The sequence below is a fragment of the Agelaius tricolor genome, unplaced genomic scaffold (genome assembly GCF_023055355.1).
Source record: "Agelaius tricolor isolate 1412-34295 unplaced genomic scaffold, bAgeTri1.0.p SCAF_7, whole genome shotgun sequence".
NCBI lineage: Eukaryota > Metazoa > Chordata > Aves > Passeriformes > Icteridae > Agelaius > Agelaius tricolor.
Genome location: NW_027269267.1, coordinates 28,477,727 through 28,498,766, shown reverse-complemented (window position 1 = coordinate 28,498,766; position 21,040 = coordinate 28,477,727). Strand labels below are relative to the sequence as shown.

Here is a 21,040-nt window from a genome sequence, read left to right as displayed (position 1 = left end):
CTGTGACTCCCATTAGAGTTACGCAGGAAGACGCTTCTTTGGAGAAAGGAATGATTGCCTGTTCTAATGGATTCATGATTCCAAGTCATCTTAACAAAAGAGAACAGATAATTGCAGGCATTAGATAAATGGCAATTGGTGGATTTATTTCTATTCAAATTGAATAGTTGATATCTGAGGTAGCCTGTATTTGGAAAATGGTTGTAACTGCTAACGTTCAACAAATGATTGTGGGAAATATTTTCTCAATTTCAAATAAGTAGAAATGCTTTTAATACATTAAAAATCAAAAGGAAATTGTGTTCTTATGACTAATATGTGGCAGCAACTAGAATAAGAGTTTATTAAAGAATATATTTTTTTTTTACCATTTATTCTATGTTTATCATATAAATATTTAATAGGCATATCCAAATAAAGCCAATAATGTTCTGAAGCACACCCCATTCTCAGCTGCCTCTGTCAGTTTTTGAGGCATCCATCCACTCCTCTGAAGTTCATATCCTTTCTATTAGCCCTGAACTTATCAGTTGTTATATTCACATTGTGGTTTTCCTATATCATAAAAGGTCTGCTGTGATTTCTTTATTCACTGAACTTCAGGCAAGTCAGACTACTACTGGTTGGTTGTCCTCCAATACCAGACCTCACTTTCAGTCCATTCATCTTAACTCTGAAATATCTTCTAGGTTCAGTGGGCTTTTTTTTTAGCTCTGGAAAGGTTTGGGGTCTTCTGCCAAAATCCGTTGGATGCAGGCTCATAAAGTATGTATCTCTTTTTTTTTGTTTGTTTGGTACAGAAAAGGAAAAAGTGGACAAAGTTCTGGAGGTTTAATGAAGAAGGAGCAGTATCTATATATGTCTGCCACTCTCCAGACCTGTCTGAATCTCTTCTCAATATTCATTTTTGTTTCTCATCTCAAAAAATGGAAAAAAAAAAACCCAAACACCAAACCCCCTCAACAAAAACTAGAACCTTTAATAATAATATTTTGTGAAATCCCTTATTCACAATCTCTCACATGTTTCTCTCTCAGATTTGCTCATTTTATGGTACCTTCCCACTAGCCCTACTGGCAATGAAAATTGCTATCTAACTTAACTGGGTTCTATCAATTTAACTGAATTTGTTTCATTCCAGGCTGCCTATCCCATATTTTGCAGATCAGTCAACATTCTTGCTGCCACTTTTTGGCAATTCCAGTATAATGGGAAAAGAAGTGTAACCTGTAGAACCTCACTGGAGACTATATATGACATAGATTTTTCCCTGGCAATGAAATGTCTACCATGAGACTCAGAGCTAGAAGGCAAAATGGAATTTTAATTTTTGTTTAAACAATTAAAAAGTTTTGTTCTTTTTTCTTCTGTGATGCTGTGACTTAGGAGTTTTTCATATTTTAATAAAGTGCATATGTGTCTTGGTTTAGGGCAAATCTGGGAGGAAATCTCCAAAGGGGTCCCTCTAGAAAGCAAATTCAAGCAGCCCCTCCCCGCACTGGTTCAGGAGACATAAATCTCCTTCAAGAAAAGTGGAAAAAAACTGTTGATTCAACAAGCAAAGCATTCACAATCATGAAAAAAATTAATAATATTAAATAATGGAACCTCTCATTGTTCTGAAGAGATGGCACATTCAAAGAGAGTCCTTTTGTAGTTCAGAGTCCTTGTTTGTGGGTGTGTCCTTGCCTTTCTCAGTCTCTCTGGGGCTCGGGTCTCTCTCTCTGGAGCTCTGGCCCAGTGACCCAGGCACAGTGCAGCTTTGGGGGGGCCCCCCAGATAATAATCCTGGTGTTCCTGGGATGAACAATGGCTGAACAGTTCCAAAAAAACCTTCTGGCCTAAGCTAACGAGAGAAAAAAAGCAGTGAAAACAGCAAGGGGAAACTCCCTGTCTCTCTGCAGAGCAGAGGACTCTGAGAGCACTGCTTATCTCTGTGTTTTGAATACAGCTGCCAAAAAAATTCCACCGCTTTTCCTTCTCACCCCCTTTGCTCTCAGATCTAGTTTTAAAGATGCAGAACTTACTGGGCTAAACAGACTGAATGGCTAAACAGACGATACAATTCAGCATCTTGAAGTCACCCCAATATGCTATAAGAAAACAATATGCTATGAGAAAACCAAGTCAATCAGTCAGCTTTTGAAAGTTTCTGTTTTTATCATTTTAATATTCTTACCTCCTTGCTTGCAAAGAAATCTCTGATGGCAGCAGCTACTGGAGTGAGTACCACTGTGGTTTTATGGAAGAAATGCATTGATTTTAATGGAAGCAGAGCCCAAGAGTTTTACTTATAAGTATTAACGTGGAGTGGTATATAGAAAATGGAAACAAAGGTGATGATAGAATGGATTGCTCTTACAAAGTCTCTGATGCTGTGGCAATTGTTAGGTAAGATACTTTGGCCCAGAGCAACAAAATTGCAACTGAAGAATAAGCAACCATTAGAAAAAGACTGTTTCTTTTTTTTTTACATCTTGCTGCTTCCAAACCTCTCTTAGGAATACTAGACCTACAAATTGTATTTCATGCATAATCCCTGGCAGATGATATTAAGATATGTTTTCAGAAAGACTTCTAAGGAGATACAGAAGTACAAATATGTTGGAAATGTCATGACTTTTAAGTTGCTTAAATTTTTTCTGTTTCATTTTCGTGTGTGGAGTATTTTATTTCTGTAGAGAACTATCAGAAATGCTTTCATTTATATTCAGGAAAGTTATTTCCCTTGAAAACAGTACTGAGTCACTGATAAAATGAGCTTTGTATAACTCAATAACGTATTTATGTAATAGCATTCAGTAGAACAACTTGTAATTAAGCTCAAAACTTGAAATTTGAGGTATTAAGAGGCATCATTTGAAGAGAGCTGTTTCTTACTGCTGTTCTTTTGTGTTTAAGTCCTTGGGCAAGCACAATGAAAGGTATCATCCAGAAAAAAACAGTAGAATACCTCAGCACAGGATTCCCCATTATTCTCAACTTGGGGTGTATCTCCATCTTACTTCCTCCATCTTATTGTGCCACAGAGATTTTTAGTATATTGTCCAGCTAATGGAACAGCAGATTTAGCAGCTGAAAAATGAGGGACTAGAAAGAAGGGAACATAGCAATGTTAGGATGCATAACATTTCTGAGAGACCTACCTGTTGCTCCTGTTAGGTACTTACCAGCACAGCATTTGTAAATGGAGACCAGAGCATGCCTCTTCCACCTCTACCAGTGTCCTTCCAGCACATGCTCTTCCTTGCTTCCTGCCTCTCCGAGTTCACCACTGCATGGTGCCTGACTTCAAAAGGAGAGGTGCAACTTTTGGTGGGTCCCAGCCTGCCAGCTGCTGATTCACATTCCCCTTGCACTTCCAGCTGCATTATATCCTTCCCAGGTGTCCTGGCTGTGGAGAGGGGTGCAGCTCAGCACTGTTTGTATGTGTCCAGGTTGCTATTCCATAACACTCATATCATCACTGCAGGCATGGTTTCAGGACAAAGAAAAGGTGAGTGCACTCCTACATGTGTGTCATTTTGTCTCACTCTTCACTGGGGGGATTGCTGGGATCAGCTGTGTGGACCCTGTTCTCTGTTGCCACTGCCTGTCCCCTTCCCAGTTCCTCCAAGGCATGGCTTGGAGACGTGGTTCTGAAAAAGTGGCAGCCTTGTCTCCAAGACACTGGGCTGAAAAGCAGCGGCGGGCAGGAAGCATCTACGGGAAACAGAGGGGTGGAGAGGAACCTGGTTCCAGCCAAGCTGAGCTAAAAGGAGCAGAGTGGAGCCAGGTGGAGCAGGGTAGAACAGTTCAAAGTGGCCATGTCGCATGGAAATGAAGCAGTGAAGCACAGCGATCTGGAAAAAACCAGGCATCACAGCACAGATTATCCAGCTTTTGGGGGATTTGTCCATCATGGTTTTCATTGCCTCAGGCTTGGGAACAGGAGTGCTGACTGCAGAAAGTGCCCAACAGCTTTTCTTCATCTGGAGAAACCATGTGGTGCTGGGCATGGGAACGGCCACCACCGTGACTTTGTCCTGGCAGCCACGCAAAACTAAGCTGAGCTAACAAACAACTCCTCATGCGTAAAGCACCTTCTCTTTTTGTATACTTTTGTTATTAACATTGCTGCTATTACTGTGCTTTTCTTATTCCATTGCTGTTTGCTTTCAATAAATTATTATCTCTACCTATAGTCCCTGCCTTTGTCCCTCTCTTCCCAGAAGGGTGGAGGGAAGAGGAGTGGCTTATTTAGAGATTCATTTCTGGCTGGTGTTAAATAACCACACCAGGATATTATGTGAAAGCTGCCCCCCAGGAATGGGTGTTACATGCACACACATACATAAATGGAGTCTTGCAAATGTATGAAGCCTCATTGTTTTCATTCAGCAACACATTGAAGCAGCAATGGTGGGAGTTGCTGTTGGTTAACCTCTGCCACTGGCAGGCCCCTCTTGTGTAATTAGAGGGTCATGTAGATGCCATGTGGGAACTTAGTATCACTTACTATCCCTTTGATTTCCCCTCTACATTTTGTACATGGCTGGCAGATGATCAGATGCACCCCCAAGGGTGCTCAGCTTGCACCGTCCTGCAGTGGGGCTCAGTGGCAGAACAGCCAGGTGCACCCTGGTTCCATGCCTTGTACCAGGCTCTCAGCTGCATTTTGCCCTGTCTCTGTCTCAGCAGCTGAGTTTGGGCTGCATGTGGGCTGCAGTGGTACTGGGGCATGTGTGGACTTGCTGTGGGGTTACTGTAGTGGTTTTTGGTTCACCAATCTGAGTTTTCCGGACAATGCATCAATTGGTGTAGTGGGTTTAGTGCTGACCAAATGCCAGTGGACCCACTAGAATTATTTACTCATTTCCTGCTGTGAGATATGGGTTAGGAGGAGGGCAGAACAAGCTCAAAACTTTAAAGGATATAAATAAAACTTTATTAACAGAACTAAAAGATAATAAGAAATCAGAATAAACCTTCAGAACACTTCTCCTCCGCCACACCCTCTCTTCTTTCCCACTGACAACAAAAAGAGACAATACCTAGAACTTTCAGTCAGTTTACCACCTCTAGGATAGTCTTTCTTCAGTTCTCTTAGGGAGAGGAGTCTCTCTTGCCATGCCACGGAGACTTCTCCACAAGAAACAGTTCTCTCGTGGCTTCAGTGTAACAGTGAATGACCCACCGGGGAAAAGAAAATCTGTTCGCAGAGTTAAAGTCCCTCCCATACCTTGCAGCTTTCCCATAGCTGATTTCATGGGCTATGTCAATTTATTGGGGTGCTATTTTAAGAATAAGCTGTTCTAGCATGAAAACAAAAGTTCTCTTCTTTTATCTCTGAGAACACAGGATTTCTTCTATCCCTGGGGCACTATTTCTCATCTCTCTCATCTTTCTGTTCAAGCTTCTCAGTGAAATCACAGCTACGGCAACATCTGCTTATTTCAACGCTGGTTCTTCTGCTCACAGCTGTAGTTAGAACACTACATCCCTCCAATGCATTCCACAAATTACTGGGAAAAACAAAGTCTGATATATCAAATATATTTTCACCACAGCGTTACAAAAGAATTTCAGCCCAAGACTAAGGCATCTCCTCAATCCCCTCCCATCTATCATTTGACCCCTTCTTCGCTGTCCCGTGTTGTTTCCTCTATATGTCTTCACCCTTTCCTTCTCCTGATTCAGGAGGGAATTGGTGTTTGTAGGTTCGTTTGTTCTCAAGCTTTATCAAATGAAGCAGTTTTTATAGAGTTCTGCAGGGCTGAAAGGTTGATCTTGTCTTTCCCTGCCGATCCTGTGGTCCCCGCCGGCACTGCACCAGCAAGCCGCGCTGGCTCCCGGCGCCACCCCGCACTTTTCCTGCATGCAGGGTGCCAGGAAAAAAGAAAAAAAGCCTGCTGCCACTGCTTTTGTCTTTCTGTTTGCAGCATAACTGGCTAAAAGCGGCTAAACAAACAAACAGCCAGGTAGCCACAGCTGTGCAGCAGTGTCGCTCTACTTGCGGCGATTTTGGCCGTGCAGTCCCAGCCATGCTGCACCGGGCCAGCAGTAGCCACTTCTGACCCTGGCCGCTCCTGGCCTCGGGGCCACCCAGCACTGGCCGCAGGGCCACTCCTGGTGCTTTTACTGGAATAAACAAGGTTCATTTGCAAGCCATGCGGAGAGAGCTGTGGTCACATGGCGCTACCCCAGGCATGCGGATTTCAGCTGAGCAGTCCTGGCCACATGGCCGCTCCCGGTCTTGGGGCTGCCGCGAGTGCCAGCCACGGGGCCACTCCTGGTGGAGAGTCCTGGCCACATGATTGCTTACGGCCTTGGGATAGTCCCAGTGGCATGGCCCAGCATAGCGGCAGCAGAAATCCCAGCTGAGCCACGCACTAGCCAGGCCGTGTGGGGCCGGCCCGGCCAGTGCCACAGCAGAGCCCGGCCAGGCCCTGCTAGACCCGTGCTCAGTTACCTGTTCAAGGGCTGGAAGCCAGAGAGCTTTTTCCCAGGTTTTGTTCGCTCTTAAATGTGCTTTTCCACAGAGGCGTGTAAAACTCTTTTAAGTGATTTAACCAGGTGTCAATCTTCAAAACTGGCCAGCTGATCAGCTCTGCCAGATCCCCACAGGGAACCACTCCCATAACCCATGGACTTTCCCCCCCAGATGAAAACCAGACGTCGTTAAACCTCGATAGTTACTGAGGTCAGTACAGAGGATGCAGGGTGGGAAAGGGGTTGTAAAGGCCTGAAGACAGCACAGCAGAAGAGTGAAAACAGTTTGTGCAGGTAACAGAGAGCTCTGTTTCCAGCAGTGAAAGGTATTGATTCAGCCAAGCCTGAAGGATTGTGTGCTGATAATAACAGTATTAATACTCATGGGTAGAGGATCCTGCACCCACTGAGAGGAGCATGACCTCAAGGAAATGCCAACAGGGAGCAGCAGTCTTGCTTCAGACGTACAAGACACTTATAGGCAGGATTTGTAAGCAATGAAGGACTTCTGGTAGCTGGAGTCTCTTGTTCTCTATGTTGCGCAAAAAGAAATTCTAGACAGGACCTCTTAAGCACAGACCCTCTGGGTGTGAGAGTGTGAGTGAATGAAAACTATGAGACAATGCCTGTGAGTGGGTAAAATCAAACTTCATAGAGGCTGGGTGTGGGAAATCTGTCTTGGGTTTTTGCAAACACTTGGATTTAGTTTTTCTCCATTAATTTTTTGTTGAAGAAGGTGCTATTGTATCCCTCCGTTCTCAGTCTGCCTAAGGTTACCTGTGTTTTCTTTTCATTGCCCTTGCTCAATGTTGATAACTGGAACATAGTGCAGGATATCCGTTTCAACATACAATCAGGACTGCTCCAGGAAGCCCCAGGACTCAAACCATGATGTAGTCTAATGACCTGCAGGCCATTTGAGAGGCCAAATATGTCTAAATTAGAAGTCAAAATGTTGATCCAGTGTAGGCTGAATTCCTGGGATTCTCATTTTTTCATAGCCTCCAGACCATGGGTGAGCTGCATCCCCTTTCCAATTACTACATCAGTGAGCAGCATAAACCATCAAAAATGAATAAGAAAATGTAACACTTTTAGCTAGAACCCATGGGAACAAAGTGTAATGATTTGCTGAGCCTTTTACAGCATACTCTCTGCTGTGCTGCCAGGGAGAAATGTACAGATCCTTAAATAAAAGTAAATAATAGATAATGTTTCAGATGATAGGCCTATAAATAGATGTCTGTCCTGGTTTATGACTTGAAATTTAATTTCGTGCACTCTACTCACTGCACCTAATTGCCATGTAGCAAGGTTTATGCTCCACACCCAGCTAGTATCAAAGTCACTTATTTCCATGGTTAACTTTTGAATAATTATCTATTCCTGTAATGCAATCTGCATACAGGAATTTTTGACATTTTTCAGTACTGTTCAGTGAGAATCTCATTTTCGTTCCTATGTGTACATGAAATGTTGGGGGAGCAAATTACATTTCTCAGTATGATTGACTCCTGTGGAGTTATTTGTCTAGGTATCAGCTTGAGGCTCTAAATGTTTGTTGGAAGCAAATTCCATTTAGATTTGCAATTTGTGAACCTAATTTTGTTGCAGTTCTAGAAAAAATTATTCATTTGAAATTAATATACACAGTCTACACAGTCATAAATGTTACTACTCAATAAATGAAACATTGGCATAAAAAATTACAATTATTTTCTTCTTTTTATAGCTTGCATTAATTTTTTTAATTTTTTTTTTTGTAGTTAAGGCTGTGGAGATTGCATTCAAGTCTTTTCTTTAGAGACAATCCTAAAGTATTTAATTGTGTTTTGTTTTTAAGCTGAGATTCTCACTAGTTCCTCTGACTGCAACAGATAGTGCATAAAATAGAATACCAGATAGCTGCAGGATTTCTAACAAAGGTCACAACAGTTAAGTGCACCTGGCATTAAGAAAACTCTGTATGCAAAGCTAGGAGGCATAATGAAAACTGGGAGGCTTTATTCCACTTTAGCCAGAACAGATTACAAGAAGGTCATGAGGAAGGGCTGAGGAAACTACAAGCCTGTTAGTCTAAAAACCTGGAAAAATTATGGAGAGGATGGCACTGGGTGCTAAAGAAAAGCATGTAAAGGACAAGGCAATCATCAGTTTTTTTGCTAGCAGCTCATTCACTGCAAGCTGACAGGTCATGTACACCTGATCCTCATATTTTATTTCCAGCCATTGTAAATTAAGTACTGAACACAAAACCTGGTTTTGCCTTTTTTATGAAATAATGTTGTTTCAGTCCAACACATGAGTATCTGTTATAATTGATGAAAGGATAGTGGTGTATTTCTAGGATTCAGTTATTGAACTAATAAAAGAGTGAGATTTTTTTTTTAAAAAACTGTTTGGTTGGGGTTTTTTATTAATTAAAAAGCTGAGAATATTCTTAGCAACCAGGGACACTGGAGCTGCTCTGTCCCAACATTGCAACAAGGTTACTTTTGATGTAGTTTTTTTTGATCAGTCTTGGCTTCTGTGTTAGGGTGAAGTGCCCTCCATCGACAAGGTTAGATGGAGCTGCATTGCTGGGGCATGTCTTGTGACTTTGTGTTCACTGCCCAATGTCACACAAGTAAACAGAGAGGGTTACAGAGCCCTCTGTTGTTCCTATTTCTTCCTCACCTGGGTAATAGGTGTTTTAATTACTCGCAGCCAATTAAACAAAATGTATCTCACTGTTGGAAAAAGCTAGTTGTACTTGTTAATTTTTTATTTGGATTTTGGATTTGAATTTATATTTTTGTCTTTCAAAGTACTGGTTTTTTCAAAGTAATTCTAATTTTTTTCTGAAAAGTTAGTTGGACTTACTAAATTTGAACCACATAAAGAATGTTGAATTCTTTTATCTCTTATGAACTACCTCTTCTGTATACTCCTCTTTTTCCCTTGTCTTGAAAGTAATAGAAGTCAGTGTGTAGTGGTATTAATTGTGGTGCTATTAAAAAGTTCAGACCTTGAAGTCTTATTCTGCCAAACTCAAAAATAATGGATTTTTTTCCTGAACTTTGGTGGTCTGGGATTCCATAAATTATAATTTTTGTCCTCCAGAGAAAAGTGTAATTTGTGTCATGTCAGTGGGACTCAATAATAAGGTGAGCAAAGATCAATTGGCTCCTGCCAAGATGTGCAGTTAAATGTCATGAGTTTTCTTCTGTATAGAGAAGAAAATTATTTTCTATAATTTAAAGGCAACTTTTGTGCTTTTGTCTGATTGCTAATATTTGATTTATTCTTGACTGACATCACCATGATCCTAATTTAATATCTGAACATTAGTTCTATGCCGGTGTAAAACAGAACTATTCTGTGTCTGAAAACAAGTAATCCTGCATTCGTGGTGTAAATGATGCCATAAATCATGACAATACACACCAGAAGAAGCTGCTGGGCAGTGGCACAGCCACAGGGATGAGCAGGCAGAGCTGGCAGCCAGGCTGGACCTGAGAGCCCAGCAGTGAAAGCAGAAATCCAGGAAGCAGGGCCCCAAGCTAGGGAAATCTGAACATCCTGTCTGGGTTTTCTAGGCAGTCCCAAACATGCAGGAATGTGGGATATGCTCAACAAAGTACAGCTCACTTGCTATCTCATCAAAGTAGGGAAAATGCAGTATCAGTTGCCATCAGAGGTACAGCGAGAACAATAGATCCTTCCTGTACAGAACTCAGCTGGGGAGAGATTTCTTGTTCCTGAGACAGTTTTCTGTTAGTCCATGTTAGTCTAATCTAAAGAACAGAAATAGATCTGTAACACCTGACAGAGGCCAAGGTTTCAAATATAAAATCTGGATTTTTGCCTTAGGTGCCTACATGAGCTAAATGTTTTTAATAGAGAGGAGCTCTTTAGTCAAGCAGATAAAAATATGGAAAGCAGCAATACTAAGAAAGTGAAGATAATTAAGTGTGGGCTGGGAGCATGAAGAGAGCAGTAGATTCTTTGCTTTCGAGTCCAGGGGCTTTCAAGAGTGGTGTTGTGTGGGAAATCAGATTAGGTGAGGGATGGTGAGAAAGTCTCCCTGTCTCTAAAGTAGCCAAGCTTTAAAGCAAGTTTATAAGTCACCTGAATTTAGTGGAGCTATTACAGCTGTAAATCTATCTACTCTTTAGGACTGACTTCCTAGTAATCTTTGGAAAATAATTTAGTAGACTCTTCTAACAAGAAAGACATTTCCTTCTTCAAAAGTTGCCTTCTCCTCACACCCTTTTGCTTTCTTTCCCCCTGAGAAATAAGGCATCCTATCGCAGCAAGCAGTGCTTGCATTTCCCATGGGTCCTTTCCCTACCCAGCTCTGCATTAAGTAACTGCAAATTGTCAGTATGACAGAAATAGCTGTGCCTGCATCCAGTTAACTCAGAAATGAGTCATTGAATTGTAAGGAAAAGTGGAGCAAAATGCTGTGCCTGGGGAAAATATCCCACTGTGCCCTGTGTGGGTCTGTGTGTGGGTTTTATTCCCAGGTAAAGGATAGAGTAGTGCTATTCCCAAGGGAGGTCTCTGACTCACCTCCATTCCATGCTTGGGAAGCAGCTATAGGAGAAGCTGACAGTTAAATGGGGAAAATGGATTACAGCTATGGATTCCCCTGAAGAATTCCTTTTCTTTTAACCCATTTGCTGGGAGTAGGTACCACTCAAAAGCAGAGAATTTTGGCAGGCTATATATCTCAGTGCTGCTGTATAGTTGCCTGTTGCTAATAGCAAAGATCAAGAAAAAACTTGTGGAAAGAGCTGGACTGACATTGATCTATTCAGGTTTTTCTTCTTACAGGAGCAAAAGGAAGGGGACTGGAAAGCATATTGGAAAATATGGTTTTAAAATATGGTTTTAAAGCTCTTCAAACAAGTTCCTTCTGTCATAAGTCCTGGGAGTGGTAGCCAGTGTTTTGTCACACAGAATTTCAAGGAAGCTGCAAGGAGAACAAAACCATAGGAAATAACAAACCCCTCTTCATTGAGCTGTGACTAAGAAACTACCATGGAAAACCATACAGTTTTGAAGAGGGGTTTCGGTCCTAAAACTTGAAAAAGAGAATGGAAATACCCTACAACCAGAATTTTAAAGCCTTTCTCTGCAAGATATAATGGGTTTATGACACCTAGGGCTTAATATTGACCTAAATCACTTTTAAACCTGATTGTGTAATATATATGTAAATAAAGTTGCAGCTTGCCATATCCCAGTCATGATGTGGTTGTCTGTTTTTTCTGTATATGAGTGGTCAAAACTGAAGGTTCATCTAGCTGATGGGGAGAGCAAAAGAAGCAAAAGCTTCTTTCACTTTGGGACTCCCAGTCTTAAATATATGGCTTTTTTTTTTTTCCCTGTAAAAGTCAATACACTATTTGAAAATGCTCATGGATTTTAAAAGTTGAATAGTTCTTATCAAGGGAATCTTTCACCATTTTATTAGTTCAGATAGAAAATGGATTTCTCCTGAGTAATACTAAAACAGATAAATCTGAAAACCTGGCCAGAAGATGAATATCTGTCTAGTGTAAAAATCTTCCAATGTAAGATAAATCTGAGTTAAACAAAATTTGACAGGATGGACAGAGCAACCAGGAGCAGTGAGGATTAACACATAGAGGATAATGGAAATAGTTTTCACTGTTGCTTCAAATACATGATAACCAAAAAAAAATCTGCTTTCTTGGGCTTTGGAACGGATACATGCAAAATAATGGAATAAGCATTTCTATTGCTTGGTTCATTGCAGGTGTCGTGTCGCTGATCTCCCTGGCTGTGCTGTCCTACGAGCGCTACAGCACTCTCACCCTGTGCCACAAGCGCAGCCATGATTTCCGCAAGGCTCTGCTGGCAGTGGGTGGTTCTTGGATTTATTCCTTGCTCTGGACCGTGCCACCTCTGCTTGGTTGGAGCAGTTATGGGGTAGAAGGTGCAGGCACGAGCTGTTCAGTACGCTGGTCCTCAGAGTCAGCTGAGTCCACGTCCTACATCATCTGTCTGTTCATCTTCTGCTTGGCTGTCCCCGTGATGGTCATGATGTACTGCTACGGGCGCCTCCTGTACGCAGTCAAACAGGTAAGCAGCTGCCTGCTCTCATAGTGCAGACTGCTCTCAGGCAGGTTTTGCATTTCTATTTTATTTAATTTGGAAATTCTGGTGGTAGAGAGCAAATCAGCAGGCCAAAATGAAATTGAAAAGACCGCAGAAATCCTCAAAGAAGGAGCATGAGGTCTTCAACAATCTTAATTCTCCTGAAGCTCCAGTCAAAACAAAGAGATAACAGATACTGATTATACAGATTATACAGAAACAGATAACAGATGCTGATCAGTATCATGCAGATACTGATTTTGTCATTGGCAATACTGTGGAAAACAGTATATAGGAAAAACAGCATATAAGAGTGAGGTTTGCATTTGTAATGAAGTAAAAATACAAGTTTACCTGTTTAGGAATTAGACACCCATGCAAATACTTCCTGGTTTTGGAGTTTAAAATTTAATAATTTCTGTTCCTTAATCTCTGGAATCTCAACTCTACAGTAATATAATTCTACTGTGATTTTTTGAATTATCCCAAGGATCGTCTTCTCCTTGTAATTCTAGGCCACATTTAAATTTTCCTTCTAACTACAACCACCATTACCCCTACTACTACTACTACTACTACTACTACTACTACTACTACTACTACTACTACTACTACTACTACTACTACTACTACTTCTTTTACTTCTACAATGATACTTCTCTCAGTGGTTTAAGGTGCACTGCAGATATTCCAAAATGAAACAAAAGACCCTGAAAAGGGTGTGGTATTGTGAAGTTTGAATACTCTTGGGACAGTAATGAAATGGTTTAATGATGAATAATGAGAGAGGAATTAATGTATAGGCGTTCTCTATAAAGCAATTCTCTAAAATATTCATATGAATTAACTAAGGGTGTTAAAAGGGAAAAAAGCAGTAAACCTCTGAATTGAGGCACTCCTACAGAATTAAAGTGAATGTAGTTTGATTTGATTAGTCATAAGGAATTAAGTTTGATTGTTTTACACAATTTGTCAAAACTTTGAGAAGACTTTAAGCCCAAATGGGAAATCTTCTCCTCTTTGAGTATTGAGCAGGCCAGTAAAATCCCTTTTATGAATCACACATTAGTACTCTTCTTAAAAGTTGTGCAATATTAATAGAGAAAAAAAATTCCTGTCATTGTATACCATTCAATTGAAGTATCAGTCCATATCTGATCTCTGGACAGCAGTTTCTTTTGCCATCACCTCAAAGTAAGAAGCAGGATCTTGGAATATGTGGTACTAAAACCATGCAGAAGATACTTGTTTCTTAAAATGTTGGCTGCTCTTTCCTTCAGCCCTCACTGCCCTTGCTGACAACAGTCATCATCCACAGTATACAAATACCTGCATGGATGAAGCTTCTGTAGCACATACTTCAACCTCTAGTGCTAAATGTAGACTTGTGTTATTCCAATCACTTTTTTAAAAAAATTCAATTATATTTTATATTCAATTATATCAAAGGCGATCATCATCTCACTGATCTGCCTGATGGTCTCAAGAAGTTGTGGCAAACATACTGAGGGAACAAATTATTATAGAAATGATATGTGCACTCTATAGCCATTTTCTATTTGGTCATGAAGATTGGGTAGACTGGGCAGATTAGGTTGATTGATCAATCAGCTGTCCAGATGAATAAAAAAGAGGGGAGGAAGAGCATTTTCCACAATCCCCTCTCCTCCATTCTCCTCATGCCTTCCACAGTGATCTGCAAGCCTGTGGGGTTGCAGGATCCTGAGAAATTTTGTAAATGGTGGAAGTGAAAGAAAATTGAACCCAATCTTGCATAACCTGTTGGAGGAACAGGCAAGGAACCAATACTTGTTAAATGCAAAGGCACTTCAGTGAGGATTAGATCATATCTTTAAAGTTGTTATGACTAGGGGTCCTAAGAGCTGCCTGAGTATTTGTCTGCCTGAAGGCTTGAATAGCTAAACCCTAAAATTTTACACAAAACACCTAATGCTTTCCTGGTGCTTATAAAAGATTTTCTTGATAAGTTATATTCACTAAAGAAAATCTCAATCAGAAATCTTACCAGTCCTTAGCTTTCTGTGATGTACCAGGAACTATTTTCACCACCTTAATCTCAAGGCCTTGCATTTCATAATTTTTTGTGACATATATATGTAAATTTTTAATGAACATACCATGACGCAGACACTGAAGTATAGTACTTTCCTTTTGATCTGAGGTCCTTTTACTGTTCTATAATAAATGGGATAGTTCATGAAATGCTAAAGTATGTCATGTTTCAAACTAGAGGAAGAGATGAGCAATATGCAAATGAACATATAGTAGTTCTTATATAAAAGTACAAAGAGTAGGTAGGATTATTTAAAAAAGGTCAAGAGAGTTGCATTCATTGTAATGCTGTACCTTTCTGGTGTGGACAAAAACAAAAAAGAATTATCTTGCCATTTTCTGGCCTTGTAGATTGAAGTCCTTCCGTGACCCTCTGTGGTATGTATTTGAAGAATTATGGGAGCATGGCAAACATAGTAGGTGCATTGTCCCAAATTCAGCTCCTTGCTACATTTTCAGACTGCATTTCATAATTTTTCCAGATCTATAGAATTTTTTTATATTAGAGCATTGAAGCAACAATTGTATTGCATCCTGAAATCAAGAGTGCAGGAGTTATGCCATTGTTTAATAGTGCAGTAAATTTATTGATGTGGGAGAAATATCTTAAGATATTTGGGATAGCTAATGCAAGAACTGGCACGATGCCTTCATTTGTTCTTTGTGTGGGCAATGATTATAGGTCTGCCTTTCTCTTTTTCTTCCTAAATTTAGTCAGGTGCTGTAGCATTTTGAAGCATCAATAGATCCCATGAAATCAGCTGCAAGCTGACATAATGGTATAAAGGATTTCATTAATACTGTTTTTATGGAAGATATCTTTTCAAGGAATTAAAAGTCAATGATATCCTTGTATAAATTATGTTAATAGCAAATGCTATTAAACAGCATTAAAACACAACTCCACCACTATCTCAGAGCTCTTGCCATTTATCATGCTTGAAGATCCTTAGGAATTACATTTTTCTTTAAAGTTATGGGGTTTTTTCCCAGTTTTTTTTCCCTGGGTTTTTTCCCTGGCTTTATCTGGATGGTTGAGTCTGATCAAAGGGGCAAAGTTTTCTCTCTCACAAAATTTATTCACATGTATTTTATTCATGCACATTCTACAGCACAAGGGAAGGAAATTGAGGATGGTTTACTTTTCTTTGTACAATCACGGGAATTTTTTTCAGTTTTTGGCTTATGAGGCTTCTCTGTGACTCTACTCTTTGATTCCCTCTGGAAAAATGTTCTTTCTGAAGTCACTGTCAGTTGTTTACACTTTGAAAAGTGGGCTCCCAAATGTGGAATTACAGAGATTAGCATTGCAATCACTGTAGCACAAAAGACACAATGTGATTAAAATCCTCCACTGAGAGGCCCAGAGAACTCATGTGAACCAGCCTAATGAAAATTAGAAAAACTTTTAAAAAGAGATCTCTTCAGCCTGCATTATCTCCTACTTATACGCAAAAATCCTGCGCAAGAACAAGAAGGGTCCCAGAAGGATGTTTCAAGAAAAGTGTTCAGTTTGGTTTTATAAAAGACTCATCTCGTTGTCAGTCTTCTTTCATTGGAAGCCATGCTTAAACAAAGCTTGGAACTTTTTGTGAAATGTAGCTAGGATATGGAAAACAAGAAAAAGGACTGTAAGCAGAGCACAAAGACTTAAACATGCAATTCTTACTTTGCAAGAGACTGTGTGTTGAAGTGGGCAAAGGGCCAATGTCTTATGGAGTTCTGGAGTAGATGGACTTACAACATGACCTGATAGTCCTATAGTGTGATGGTTTTTGTTTATTTTTCCTGTCACTATTCCAGTTCTACTTTGAGTTTGTCTTTGAAAAACAAAAACGAAGGAAAACAGAAAAAATACTTAGGGAAAATTTCAAGACTATATGAGGCAGAAGTTGGCCTTACCAGTATGCCTGGTCTTCCATCCTGTGATGCACCTGTTCTTGCTTAATTCCTCAAAAACATCTAGATTTAACTAGTGACCAAAATGTGAGTCCACATAGTGGAATTACCCAACTATTTCCCTTTACAGCAATTTTTTTGTTTCTTTTGAAAAGTGCCATATGATTTCGGACTTCCAGATAATATAGGAGACCCAGATAACCTTTTGTTGTCCCATCTCTTGACTTTTATAAGTCTTGTCATCTTGTTGGGGAACTGGGCAAGTCACAGTTACACAGTAGAGAGCTGTGTATTCCTCTTTCTTACTCCTTTTCCAGATTTCAAAGTACCAAATTTAACAGAGGAAAAGTGCTTCCATCTCTTATATCAAAAATAATGCCCCAGAGTGAAATTATCACTTGGTTATAAAGGAAATTAATTTTTAAATCTGTATGGTGAGAGTTTGACTCTAGGTTATTTTTTAAGATTTGGTATAAACAGCAGTGGTGGGTTTGAAATCTCCTGTGCCCACAGGAAATCTAAGAGAAAAAGGAATGATGAGAGATAAATTTTTATATTTTCTGATTCCTTAATCTTGTTTTATATCTGTGCTATTTGGAACCGTTAAACAATATCTGTAAAAGCATTTATTGTATTGATATTCATTAAAGTAGTCAGGAAAGGACAACAAAGTGGAAGGACCACGCCTGTGAATGTTTCCAGTTTTCCATCTCTTTTGGAAAGAATCATTTGGAGGAAGAGAGCACATTAGGGCAGAATGCTTAATGATTTAAACTGAAAAAAAAATCTTCACATAATATAAAGAATAGGATAGGAACATAATTATTGCTCCATCATTCCTTCATGTGCTTTATATGCCTATCTATAGAGAAAACTTGATTTTCTAAAAGTTCATATTTATATTTCATGGCACTGAAGTTACAATTTATGTTGAGAAAACTGATAAAGCAATTAGGCAACATTAAATCTTAACTTCTTAGAACTCTAAATAAAACCAGATTTGTAGTCATAGAAGCAAAGTTCAAAATTTTTCTACTCGTTTAATTAAAAAAATAAGTCCTAAGAAAAGTAATTCAGGTGAAGATGATGTAGACCTGCTTGTAGAGTTCCTGTAGATCATCCCTTTCAAATGTGATTAAGTACATTTGCGATTTGACTTGATTTCAGGTATGTTTGACCTCTGCAGCATCTAAGCCTAAACAGACAGATAGACTCATTAGAAAGCCGTATCTTTTTTTTACCATAGACTCATAAATTTTATTTCTTTCCTTTGGATCTTCATATACTCTTTGCCTCTTAGTTTCTGGTGGCATAGAGGAAAAATGAGAAATATGCCTTTAGTTTTTAAACCTTGCCATAAATATATAGTAATTACATCTCATTCAAATGAAAAAGAGATTCAGTTTGCAAATTAATTAACAGATGTCTTCTGTCATATCATCATGAAGAAAATGGAACTTATTAAAATAGAAGTCTCAGGTTGAGAGAATTTTAATAAATTTACAAATACAATGAGAGGCATTGGCTGGATTATCAACTGCTATAAAGTGATACAGCATATTGTAAAAAAATAATAAAAGTAAATACTTCCAAATTTTCTGTACAGCATTCAGCAAGCAACTAGCAGTAAATTTTCAACATCTGCTTACCAGGCAATTGTTTGACCTTTGCCAAATTCTTCATGTGCAAGCCATTCTATAGCCAGAAGTCAAAGCTGGCAACAGATCATTTTTTGGATTCTGTGATAACAGGAATATTTTGTGATAACAGACACTGCTTTTTTATTGTTTGATTCTATGGTATTTGCTATAAGAATGGGCTTTAAGAGAGCAATTTGCATTGCTGTGTAACACCATATTTTTTTCAGAATTTCTAGATCATATCTCCAGTAGAAACACTGACTGCTTTTTGTTGTTTCAATGTAGAGGAGTGTCACAGACATGTTTTATGAAAAATCCTTTCCATAGAATTTTTTCTCCTGAGAAGCTGAGAGGCCTCAGGAACAAAATGTAAACAATTATTATCCAATGCAACAGGTGGATCTGTGATTGGTCTCATAGAATTGTTTCTAATTAATGGCCAATCACAGTCAGCTGGCTCAGACTGTCTGTCTGAGACACAAGCCTTTGTTCTTGATTCCTTTTTTTTCTATTCTTAGCTAGCCTTCTGATGAAATCCTTTCTTCTATTCTTTTAGTATAGTTTTAATATAATATATATAATAAAATAATAAATCAAGCCTTCTGAAACATGGAGTCAGATCCTCATCTCTTCCCTCATCCGCAGACCCCTGTGAGCACTGTGGCAGAGGAGCACTGAAAGACATTAGACTGCATATAGTATGTATTTGTGATCAGTGATCAGTTCTTTGAAGTTCTGATTATTTTCAAGTCTTCTTGGCTTCTAAAGATGATCAAAATTATTAGAATTCTGTAGGTGAACTGATATCTGGAATAAAAAAAGCCATGGAATACTTGGGAAAAAAAAGCCGTGTCTCACTATTTCTTAGTAAGTTCTTAAATTCTGTTGAATATGTAATTTATTTAGACTCAGATTGCAATCTGTAGATAGTATTAAATACATAAGAAATCCTTGCATATCAACGCTTTTTGTTGAAAAATTTTTTGATAATTTCTGTAAGAACTCTCATCTTCACAGCCCATGCGTCCTGTTGCTTCTTTTCTCTTTTACTCTCACACTATTCTTTAGATGGATAGATCCCTTCCTTCCTTCCTTCCTTCCTTCCTTCCGCCACTTCCGCCACTTCCGCCACTTCCGCCACTTCCGCCCGCCACTTCCGCCCGCCACTTCCTTCCTTCCTCCCTCCCTCCCTCCCCTCCTTCCTTTCTGTGCATTTTTTTCCTTTGATGGTTTGAAGATGCTGTGAATATACACTGATTTTCCAAGGCTTTGCAAAGCTGATACTACTATTCCTATTGTACTAAAGGAAAGCACAGGGTTTTGAGAAATTACCTGTGAGTATTCAAGGCATTTTAAGAATCTATCTATCCTATTTTTTTTCTCTATATTCCCTCTGTACTGAGTAGAGAAAGAAAATCACATCAAGGAGATTATTCTCAAAACCAGCAAATTTTTTTCAGCTGCTGGTACATAAGATGAGTAGCATTAAAAGAAGCAAATTATATTATAACAAAACAAGGAAATAGTTTCACCTTAAAAAGAGGATATGGCATATCAATAATTATTATATTTTTAATGGTACATGTTTTCAATTATTTTCAAAAAATGCTAAAATACTTGAATTATGTCATTTCTATTTAATGCCAGGTCATAACATAAAGTACAAACATAAACATAAATTGAAGAAAAATCTGTAGCATTCTGACCCTAACTTCTGACATTCATACTTTTATAAACAGCAATTTTCAGATGCCAGTAATTCAGGTTTCAGACAGTTATATCCTTACATTTTTGTTCAAGAATATTTCGGTGGAGAAAGTGCTAATTATTCCTGTTAGCTGATATTTTTTTCATTTTATTTTCATGGGATACCTGTTTGAATAAAAAGTTGCTTTCATTAGCTAGGAAGAAGACTTACTAGCATGCTTAATTTTTAAAGTGGTTAATTAGTCTTGTACTCTTTCATAACTATTATGGTTTTCCCAGGAGTTGAAGTGATTATTAGGTAGTTATCATGAAAACACTGTAAATATAGTATTGATTTTTGGGGTTTTCTGCTTTCAACTGCAAAAAATCTTTCAGTTTTGTGCACTACGTTTATACCAGTTTTTATTAAAGGATTCTGTCTCAAGGGAATAAAGTTCATGTTTACTGTAACAGTGGAGAAAAATGTCAAATCCTGAGAAATAAAGGAGAAAGCTCACATTTTATTTTCTTTGTGTATAGCTGCAAGGCTTATAAGTTCACCATCTCAGCTTTTAGGAGAGTAAAGGTACGGTGAATCAATCCCACCTAAAATACCTTCCAAAGTCTTTAAGGACATCAACAGCTGTGCTTGCACAGACATGTCTAGCTCACAAGGGACAGGTACACTCACTCAGGGCTGTTCTCAGCATTTCTGATTAAAAAGTGTCGACCGAATGTTATAGCATGTCATCAGATTTGTCTTTGAGGCCTGATCATGCTGGAAGGGAAGCAGACATGAGAAAAGATTATGATCTTCTTTCCCCTGTTCTTGCAGGAGTATAAATCATTAGTTAATTGTCTGCATTTTGCAGAGAAGCAGTGATAAAACTTAAGCGTAAATCAGGCACTGTACAAATTTGTTGTAAATCAAATTAATGGCTGGTCAGAAAATAGGAATTCATTATGTTTGCCACTTTTCATACTTTAGATAAACTAGGGAGAAAATAAGTCAGTCATAACCTTTAATAACAAGCTAATAGAAATTTAAGACCTGATCCATTAATCTCTGGATGCATTATGTCCACAAAAAATAGCTTGTGGTTTAATGAGTCTTTTAGTTTACAGCAAATGGTGTATATCAATACCAAGTACTCATAACAACT

General features: G+C 38.9%; 1 protein-coding gene across 1 annotated transcript in view; it reads left to right on the top strand.

The window, feature by feature from the left end:
* The window catches only part of LOC139591742 (pinopsin-like), a 76,407-nt gene that overhangs the window by 14,197 nt on the left and 41,170 nt on the right, over positions 1 to 21,040 (top strand). The window contains exon 2 of the mRNA XM_071430747.1: positions 12,239 to 12,564. Coding sequence (XP_071286848.1) covers positions 12,239 to 12,564 — 326 coding nt within the window. The remainder of the gene's footprint in view (positions 1 to 12,238; positions 12,565 to 21,040) is intronic.